The 10,808-nt window shown below is 34.0% G+C and overlaps 1 protein-coding gene across 2 annotated transcripts; it reads right to left on the bottom strand.

The window, feature by feature from the left end:
* Positions 1-5,987: 5,987 nt before the first annotated feature.
* Positions 5,988-10,570, bottom strand: LOC132186771 (rust resistance kinase Lr10-like). Of its 2 annotated transcripts, XM_059600838.1 has the most exons (7): positions 10,540-10,570; positions 9,607-9,642; positions 9,390-9,425; positions 8,804-8,836; positions 8,199-8,237; positions 7,688-7,729; positions 5,988-7,232 (listed from the first exon to the last, which is right to left on the bottom strand). In XM_059600838.1, exons 4-7 carry the CDS (start codon positions 8,814-8,816, stop codon positions 6,121-6,123), a joined length of 1,206 nt encoding a protein of 401 aa, XP_059456821.1. In that variant the 5' UTR covers positions 8,817-8,836; positions 9,390-9,425; positions 9,607-9,642; positions 10,540-10,570; the 3' UTR covers positions 5,988-6,120. The 2 variants fall into 2 exon arrangements, with proteins under 2 accessions (XP_059456821.1, XP_059456813.1); XM_059600830.1 differs by lacking the exons at positions 8,804-8,836; positions 9,390-9,425; positions 9,607-9,642; positions 10,540-10,570 and having other exon boundaries at positions 8,199-8,485.
* Between the last annotated feature and the right edge of the window lie 238 nt (positions 10,571-10,808).

The following is a 10,808-nucleotide window of genomic DNA, read 5'->3' as shown; positions in this document are numbered from 1 at the left end:
GCTGATTGATTTGCACCTGGACTCTAGCTTTCTTTGAAAGTTTCGGCACTCAAGCCCGTGATTCCAACTACAAGCATAAGTTATGGGCTAGTAAAGGCCTAGCACAGCTGATCCATGATCCAACAGTTACCCCCCAATTTCCTAATCTGACAAACTATGAAAATTTCATATTTCTGAGAATGGGTCAACTTTTACAAGTTCGGCTTTCTGTAAAAAATGAGAAACCAAACAAATGCATGTATTCGAGCAATGAAAATAACTCGGTAAAACATGATTAACAGAGGCAATTTATAATGATTTGAGCATTAATAAACCTAAAAGACTTCTTGTGATTTTGGTTCCTTGAAGCTTAGGAGTTGAATATAAAATATGTACCTCAATTTTTACGGTGTAAAAGTGATACCTCTAGAGGGAGCTCACCGAAGCTTAAGTCGGAGTTGTTTGTCCAGAGCTCGCCATGGAGGCTGTTGCAGAGTTCACTGATGGAAATCGCGGGGTTGCTAGCGGTGTTGCAGATTCGCAGTGAGCCTTCAAGCTCACTGTTGGGACTGAATGGTGGCGCAGCTAGCGACCTTGTAGGGGCATCATCTCAGTTTTTCCTTCTTCACTGGGGTCCAGCGACACTGTCGTCGATGATGCTTTGGCAGACTCGGCAAGCTTACTGGTTCGCGGGCTGGTCTGCTAGGCTCTGGCGTTGCTGGTGAGGCAAGGCAAAATGTTGAACCCAAGTTGACTTATGGTTCGGAGCATGCTAAGCCATGGTGATGCCTGGCCGAGGCAAGCTCGGCAGTGATGACATTCGGCTAGGCAGGCTCGGTGATGGCATTGCTCGATCAAAGCAAGCTCGGCAGTTTTTGGCAATTTCGAGGATGGCAAGGCTTGAACCCACTGACCCACGATCTGAAACAAGCTCGGTCATGGAGATTGTGGAAAATGTTGAGTCTTGGCAGTTCAAGGATTGCGAGGCTCAGTCTTGTTAATCCGAAGATGGCCTCATGGTCTGATGAACTGAGAGTGGTGATGAACCGGGTATGGGTTTGCTGAATCATGAGAAAAACTCAGCCTCGGTGAACCGAATATAAGTTTACTGAATCTGTTTGCAAACATTTGAATGTGAAATCCGGAAATTCTCAAGGTGATATGAAACCGAGTTTGGGCCAGAACTCGTTCAGATGAACCCATGGCTGGGTCTGTAAGACGGAGCCGAAGCTGGGTTGGCGACTTTGAGGAGATCCCATGTTGGAATTCTCTTATGTCGAGACTGGGTTTGTAACTTATAGTCTGAGAATGACAAAGTTCGGGTTTGTCATATCATTTTTCCGTCCCAATATATTCGGGACGACTTAAAAAAGGCTTTAGTCTTTTTTTTAGCATTATTTATTTAATAGTTTTCAAGATTACAATATTTGAGTTTATTTCGTAGTCTTCAGAAAATAAGTTTTAAAAAGAATTTTGAATGAATAAAAAGAAATCAAAATCAGGATATTTTCAATTATTTTATTTTAAATAAATTAACAATATAAAACAGTTCCAGGAAGTAATATTTAATATTCTATCAAAAATGTTCTAAAAAATAACTAATTGAAAATAGTCTTTTTTATAGATATTTTTCATTTGAAAATAGGTTTTAAAACATATATAGATAGTTCAGTTTTTGCACAAAATTTTTAATTTTTAATTTAAAACGAAAAAAGTGCTCTTAAAAAATAGTATTCATCTGTCTAATTTTTCTAACCCCTTATCTACTCTGAAATCCTAATTGGTTGTAGGGTGACTAGGGTCAACTAAGTCGTCGACTCGTTGGAAACCTTGACGACAAAGAAAAGACAGAGAGAGAGAGTGCGCTTTCCGACAAGATATACGCGTGTTCGTTGCCTCGTTGGTAGTCGTCGTCTTTTTAATTTTTCTATTCTGAAATCCTAAGTGGTTGTCGTCTTTTTAATTTTTCTAACCCCTTATCTACTCTGAAATCCTAATTGGTTGTAGGGTGACTAGGGTCAACTAAGCCGTCGAGTCGTTGGAAACCTTGGCAACAAGGAAAAGAGAGAGAGCGCTTTCCGACAAGGTATAACGCGTAGTCGTTGGTTAATGGCAAAAGTCCTGGTCAAAAGGATAATAAAAAGAAAAAAGTGAAAAACTATAAAAAAAGTCATCCCATAGACTGCATAAGTCTCAATTTGCACAATGTTTTAATTTTTATTTTAAAATTAAGAAATAGCATTCAAACATGTCTATGATGAGCTAATTTTTCATATCCACGCCATCTTTCTAATTTTTCTATCCCCTTATCTACTCCAGAAATTTGATGATTAATTTGGTCTGAGTCATCACTAATGATAAGCTGTAATCAGCTTCATTGAGTTGTTTGAAAACCCCGATGACAAGGAAAAAAGAGAAAGCAATTTCCAACAAGGTATACGCGTGGTCTAGGCCCCCAAAGCATCATGAAACATCCACAAGTGGGAATGATTAAGTAGGATTCTGATAAATGAGGTGAATAAAGTTTTTGCATCCGAGAAATTCCTTTCAATTTAATTTATAAAATTTACGTAAAATTTACGTATGTCTTTTAAATATGTGATATGCATTTATTTTTTTAATAACATAGATAAAGTTGAAATAAATTTTAGAGTTAATAACTTTTTTAGTATCTGAGTTTGCACTTTTTTATTTTTTCTTTCCTAAGTTTTAAAACCGTATAAATATAGTACCTAACCTATGGGAAAAGACAGAATTAGTATCTCTGTCAGTTCAGTCAACAAAATGGCCAAGCCACCCACAAATTGTTTTCTTTATTTTTTTAATTATTATTTTATTATTTTTAATTTTTTTTAATTTTTTACGCCACGTGGCATATTGGGAGTGACACGTGCTAATTTTGTTGACTAAACTGACAGAGGTACTGATTCTGTCTTTTCCCATAGGTTAGGTACTAGATTTGCATGGTTTTAAAATTTAGAAAGAAAAAAATAAAAAAGTGCAAACTCAAGTACCAAAAAATTTATTAACCCTAAATTTTATTAAAAACTCATATATATTTTACATATTATTAAAAAAAAAAAAAAAAAAAAAAGACACATGCCATTTCTATAGATTAAATTGAAAGAAATTCTCTGAAATCAATTTAGAGAAAAACTATGTCTAAATAATGCATGTAGCATTCAATTTTCAACCAAGCCATTCATCCATGATCCATATATATACATTCAGCACGAAAGCAGTGTTGGGATTTAGGTCTGGGCATCAGCATCTTCTTGGGCAGGTACTCAGAGAGGGATATTGGGCAGGTATTAATCATTGGGCCTAAACAGGCTCTGGCTATATGACAGGCCCATCTAGCCCACAATTATTGTGGGCTGTTGAGTAATTGTGGGGTGGAATTCTGGGATTGGGTGGAGTCTGCTAGCAAAGGACTTGAATCTGTTTGCCTAAAACATAGACGCAAAACACTCATTAAGTGCATTTTAGGATTTCAGCAAGCGCAAGTTTAGCCACTAGAGAGACACTAGGATTTCAGCAACAGCAAGTTGACCCGGTATAAAACATATATAAATTTGTGACCTTTCGTATGTATCATGTCCCGAAAAATATATTTTTAAAAATTATTTTTCAAAAAAACATTTTAAATCGAAACAAACGGGCTTAGAGTAAACCTATATGACACTTACTCACTCAAAATCATATCCAATTAGATATCTATTGCTTTTCTAGGCTACCTCAATTGCATGAACTAAGTTCTCATTGAATTCCAAGTAACTACATTCTTCACTGATGTTTTCTCAAACATCTTATAGGCTAAAATTTGTTAAGTTGATAAAAGACTACCATCTTAGATACAAGGCAACAATTCCACGATTCAAGTTGACTCAAGTCGGAGTCTCTTAATTCACGTACAATCAGTGGCGGATACACGCAGAGGCGGGGCAAGGGCGCCCGCCCCTGCAAAAATCCTGGAAAAAAAAGTTTACACCCCAAATTTTTGAGATTTTTTAAGCCCTCTTCCTCTTTTAGCCCCTACTATTTTTCTTTCTTCTTATTCTTCTTCTCCATTTGCTTAGAGAAAATAAAAACAAAAGAAATATATAGCAGATCTTGAATGAGAATTCTGATTTTGATTTTCTTTTCTTTTCCTACTTCTTCTGTTGGTTGGCTTCTCTCTTCTTCAATTGATTATTTTCAGACTTGCATTTGATTCACTCTGTTAATACCTTTTTTGGACATGAATTTGAAGAAGAAAGGTGAAAGGCTTTTGTTTAAATGTGAGAAATGGAAAATAAGGAGAAGATGCTGATAGGTGTGGATCTCAAGGGTGCTAGCTGGCGCGTCAGTCCCAAAGCCCTAAGTCCATAGCCACTAAATTTCACTCTCTCGAAGTCTCTCATCTCTCCAAGACCCACTTTTCTTTTCTTTTCCTTTGTTTTTTTTTTTTTTTTTTCAACACACACAGGTGGCATTTCAACCACTTAAACTAATCTTCTTTTCTTATTAGTATGTTTTTGCTCTAGAAAAGACATTAGATGTTAGTGTGAAAGACAATATCTTTAAAAAAATTGCATATTATTGATAGATAATTAAATATTAGAAGTAATTAATTGAAATACAATATTGTGTTGTAAATAAATATTTATATATGTTGGTTTTTGGGTAAATCAGAGCAATGCTATAAGTAAGATTCATGTCGTTCTCTTATTTTCAAAAGTATATAATTTTTTTTTTTTTTTTTTTTGACATGAAAAGTATATAGATTTTAAAATCACTATTAAATTTGGAATGAATCACTATTAATTTTTTATATAATACATCACATTTGGGAATAAAATAGAGGTATAGTCTTTCTGTAGTGTTACTTGATCAAATAAACAATATTAAAATATAACATTATATTATATTAATTAATTATTAATCCCACTTTCTGCCCCTACGAAAAAAATATCCTAGCTCCACCACTGCGTACAATCATGATTTGTGATAAATCAGGTCTCCATGTTTTCCGTCAGGGACGAAGGAAGGGGGGACTGGCAGGGGCCAGGGCCCCCCCCAAATGACAATTTTTTTTTTTCTTTCTTTTTTAAGGTAAAAACAATTTTTTTTATGGATTTGTGATAAATCAGGTCTTCATGTTTCCCGTTAGGGACGAAGGAAGGGGGGATTGGCAAGGTTAGGGCCCCCCCCAAATGACAATTTTTTTTTTTTTTTTTTTTTTAAGGTAAAAACAATTTTTTTATGGTTAATTTTTTTTTTTTTTTTTGCTAATGGGCCCCTTCCCATTAAATTTTTTCAGCCATGGCCCCTGCCCATTCTCAAGGCTGGCTCTGTCCCTATTTCCCGTGAACGGTAGCCGGTAGACTCTCCTCACCCGTGTCTTTATTCTCTTCTAGCATTGGAGCAACAGCTACTACTCTGCACAGTCGAGTCCTAAGACAGACATCAGATTGCAGTCCTCTCACATTTCTATTTTAGTTTCTTTTTCTTTTTCTTTTTGTATCACATTCGCGTAGGCTTTCCTTTTTGTGCTTTGTTGTTTCTACATCCTTTGTAATTCTCTTGTACTGAGTTTTGGTTATAAATATGAATAAAATACACTGCTTGGGTTAAGCAACCGAAGCAGAGATTTCTCCAAACTCTTTCAATTTTACATTCCTTCACAAGCGTATCAATCAATGCATATGTGGCAATGCACACATTAGACGTACCCAAAGCTTTCTAGGGTGACTTTAAATATTTAACTGTTATTTTAACATTCTATGCTTCCAAAACTATTAAAAAACAGCTCCTCAAATTGTTTGTTGGCTTCCAGTACATTCAAAAATAAAAGTTTATGGATGTCAACAATATTATCTCTAAATGACAAGGATTGGTCCTATCCAATATGCCAAATTCACAAAGGGTTACAAGTAGAGAAAGAAGAATAACAACATATCTTCTCAAACTTAAAACTCAATTCATTGGTTAAGTATGAGAAAATAGAAACGAGCATTGCAAAGTACTAAATCAAACAAACTCTTATTTGTTGCATATAAATATCAAGTATCTTTGCACTATCAAATATATATGAGAAAACTAATTGCCTCCTTTAGTGGAAATGTACTAAATTAATGAAAGACTTAAATTAATTTACATCTAAAATTGAGATGATTGACTTGATTCATTTGATTGATTCGAGTTCTCTTCACTACCTGTTATGATTCTCTCTAGTGATGACATGAAAGGCTTGGAAGGCATTTGTAAGAATTCAACTTCTCCTTCAAGCATATGTACGACTTTGTTCATTGAAGGACGATCACTAGGCTTCATTTGTATGCACCATAAGGCGACAAGGATCATCTTCTTGCCTATTTTCCTTTCCTCCTCTGTGGCGTCTTCCGCTTCTATGTCGTTTCCATCATTCAATTGGTCATAAACCCAAGTAGGGAAGTATATTTGGCTCGAGTGTTCTGCAAATGCATTTAAGTTCTTTCTTCTACCTGCCATTTCCATTAGTAACATTCCAAAACTATAAACATCAGCTTTGTATGAAATGCCTCCAATATTTTTGTAAAACAATTCAGGGGCCATGTATCCTAACGTTCCTCTTGCAGCAGTCAAGGAAACAATGCTTCCATTTATTGGATACAATTTTGCTAGGCCAAAATCAGAAACTTTGGGAGTAAAATTCTCATCAAGAAGAATATTGTGAGGCTTGATATCAAAATGTAAAATCTGCATGTCACATCCTTGATGTAGATATTCAATCCCACGAGCCACTCCTAAAGCTATATCATACATTTTATCATAGCTTAGGAGTGTACTCACTTCTGGCAAAAATATGTATTTATTCAGAGAACCATTAGGCATAAACTCATATACAAGAGCACGTTTTGATCCTTCAACACAAAAACCAATGAGTTGCACTACATTAACATGGTGAATCCTTCCAATGGTTGCAACTTCATTCATAAAATCTTGTCCATTAGTTTTGGACATACTTAACATCTTTATAGCCACAAGACGACCACTTCGAAGTGTTCCTTTATATACAGTGCCATAGCCTCCTTCACCTAATTTGTCCTTGAAACCTTTGGTCATCTTCCTAACTTCTGAGTAAGAGTACCTTATTGGCATTAGATTATTGTGGCTTTGTAGAAATTTTTCAATAATGTCATACATTGATAAATGCCTCCTACGCCATTTATAGATCAAAAACACAATCACACAAGGAGCCCCCAATATCATTTTTACTGCTTGGAATAGACCTATGGAACAACATCACCAAAATAAATTGTAAGCGAACACATGTTGCACTGCTGTCAATATTTTTTATTATTAGTATATATAGTAATAACTCAATTAAGAGTAATGCTATATATCACATCACCATCCCATGTACAATGTTGATGTGACATTGCCAATCTACCTCTAGACCAAGCCTTTGGTAAAAGAAAAAAAAAAAAAAAAATCAATGATGAATTGACATGCCACATCAACATAGTGAGATAGTGGTGGCCGGAGAGTGATGTGGTATGTAGCATTTCTCCTCAATTAATTTCCTTGTAGATCCTAGTAATTTAGTACAATACTTGTTATCTTCTTTGGCTAATAATTAATATTTTCATTTTGGCCGCATGTTTAATTCATGATTTACAGTGTAAAGAATGATCAACTAGAAAGGAAATAAATTAAAGAAGATGAAAGGAGAGAAGGGTCTTACCGTAGTCTATGGTCATGAACTTTAGCAATTTGATTGTAAGGCCTGCGCAAGAAATATGAAAAAAATAATAATTAATTATAAAATTGCATACACATATCTCAGCTAGGACCATGCTTAAGAAGATAAAAAAAATAAAAAAATAAAAAATAAAAAAACAACACTATAAACCTCTTGACTTTATATGTATGGGCTTTCAATTAGGTTGAGCTCGATTAATCTATGCCTTCTCAACAACCTTGAGCTAAAGTTGTAGCAGTGGATGAATTATTTGCTTACTGAGGCGCATGTAAACAAGGTTTTAAGAAATCTAATTATAAGCTATCTTTCATTTTCATCATTGTTTCATAAATGAAAAAAATAAAAAAATAAAATTGAGATTAACCATTTCCCAAGCACATGGTTTTCGTCTAGCTAGCTACGTGCTTCATCATCAAGGACAATCGATCATTTTCTATGCCATTGTGTCATTCTATACTATCCCGCAAATAAATTTTTGAGATTGAAACCTCACCCTTGTCATACTTAAGCACATATTGTTGTCTCCCTGATACTGTTTGGACAAAAAAAAGAATAAGATCAGTGTTTGGAAATATAGAATTAAAACTCAGCATTTCTTTTAAAGTTGAAAATGTGTATTTTTCAAATGTTTTTATGTAATGTAAAAATCAATAATAACATCACATTGCAAGGAATGAATGATCTGTTTATGTGTATGGGCTTTCAATTAGGTTGAGCTAGATTCTATGCCTTCTCAACAACCTTGAGCTAAAGTTATAGCAGTGCGTGGATGAATTATTTACTTATTGAGACTTGTAAACAAGGTTTCCATACTAACCCATTCTAGCTATCTTATCAAGTAAACATTAGGGAAAGGCAAAGGAACATTAGCAATCTTATCATGATACGAAGCTAATTTCTTTAGAAATCTAAGATAATTTTCATTTTCCTCATTGTTTCAGAAATCTAAATAAAACCTAAAAGTTTGAGATCAACCATTTCCCAAGCACATGGTTATCCTCTACTTACTTCAGCATCAAGGACAATCGATACATTTCAATGTCATTGTGTCATTCTATACTATCCCCTGCAAATAACTTTTTGAGATTGAAGCCTCACCTTTGTCATACATATAGTTATATTGTAGTCCTCCTGGTATTGTTTTGACAAAGAAAAGAATAAAATCAGTGTTTGGAAACATAAAATTAAAACCCAACATTTCTTTTTAAGTTAAAAATATAGAAGTTGTATTTTTTTTTTTTAATGTAAAAATCAATAATAACATCACATTGCAAGGAATATTGATCCGTTTATATGTCTGGGCTCTTAATTAAGTTGAGCTCGATTCTATGGCTTCTCAACGATCTTGAGCTAAAGCTATAGCAGTGGATGAATTATTTATTTACTGAGGCTTGTAAACAAGATTTCAATACTAACCCTTTCTAGGTATCTTATCAAGGAAACCGCTTTTAGATATCTTATCAAGGAAAGTGGTGGGAGGCAAAGGAATTAAAATTTTTATTCAAGATAGGAAGCTAATTTCTTAAGACTCTGAACATGCAAAACCTAAAAGTTTGTGATTTCCGAAGCATATGGTTATCCTCTAATTGCTTCATCATCAAGCACAATTGATCCATTTCTATGTGATCATTGTGTCACTCTATACTATCCTCCTGCAAATAATAATTTGAGATTGAAACCTCACCTTCGTAATATTTCTGACCATATAGTTTTCCATATACTGTTTTGACAAAGAAAATAGTAACATTAGTGTTAAAACTCGGCATTTCTTTTAAAGTTGAAAATATAGTATTTGTCCTTTTTTTTTTAAAAAAAAAAATGTAAACATCAGTACGTAATAACATCACATTGCAACGAATAATCTGTTTATTAAAAAAAAAAAAAAAAAGATTGATTCTTACTGATGTTTATTGGTCCTGCTAGTGTGTCCACAATACCTACAACATGAAAAATAAAAAATAGTTTTAGCTTGTGATTTTTTTTGTAGGAGATCATTTGTAATTGTTTGATTGGGGTGGTGTTTCATTGTTTGATGTAAAGAACTGAGTTCCAGCTTTCTTGTTGGTGTGTATGGGTGTTTAGTTTGTGTTTTGAATGAAAATTTCATTCATCCAAAACAATAAAAAATAAAATAAAATGAATAAAAAATAAATTCATTAATTAATCGAAAAGGTGACTTAAACAAATTTTAGAAGTCTATGACGTAATAAAATTGCATAAACAACTTTCCGTTTGGGCCATACTTAACAATTAATATAAATAGCTCTATAAACATCTGGACATCACGTATCTAGGCTTTAAATTAATTGGGTTGATCAGTTCGATTCAATGGGCCTATAGGTGGGTTGAATAATTTGTCCATTGAGGCTGAGATTTCAGTAATTAGCTTATAATGTAATTAATGTGGAGACCGACTTGAATAGAATTATAATGGCCTTCATGCATTTTGCACATTGTTTATGAGATCAAAACAAATTAAGCCCAAAAGTTTGAGATCACCCAATGTCCAAGCACACCGTTATTTCTCTTTTTGAGTCATCATCAGGCAAAACTAATCCAATTCTATTTCACCATATTATTCTATCATATATATCGACCCTTCTTTTTGATGTCTACTTCTTAAAGTCTCCATCATCCCGATCTCTCTTTCCGGGTTTGCCTGTCCAAAGAAAACAGAACCTCTTCTAGTTCTAGTTCACTATTCTTATGATAATTAGCAGTTATGTCTCATTCATGTGATGAGAAATATGAGAACGAAAATTAGCAAATTTCACATCTATACGGCAGATTCTTTGCCCCTTCAAACAGCTTTTTGAGATATATAGAAACCTTACTTGAGTATGTCGCATATATTCTGTCACGGATTCCTAGTATACCTGTAGTGACAAAGAAAAGAATAACGTCAGCGTTTGGAATTTTAGATTTAGAAATTAAATCACGTTACTACTTACTATACAATGCTAAATTAGAATGAATATCTTATTACATGGGCATGGTATGGGGTGTGCATAAATGGTTAGTGATGAGAGAAGAGAGAAATTCAAGAACGAAGAAAATAAAAAAAATAAAATAAAATAAAATAAACAATGGGGATGAACATGTA

Source organism: Corylus avellana, chromosome ca1, assembly GCF_901000735.1.
Source record: "Corylus avellana chromosome ca1, CavTom2PMs-1.0".
In the NCBI taxonomy this organism is placed as follows: Eukaryota; Viridiplantae; Streptophyta; class Magnoliopsida; order Fagales; family Betulaceae; genus Corylus; species Corylus avellana.
This window is presented reverse-complemented; position numbering and strand designations above follow the sequence as displayed.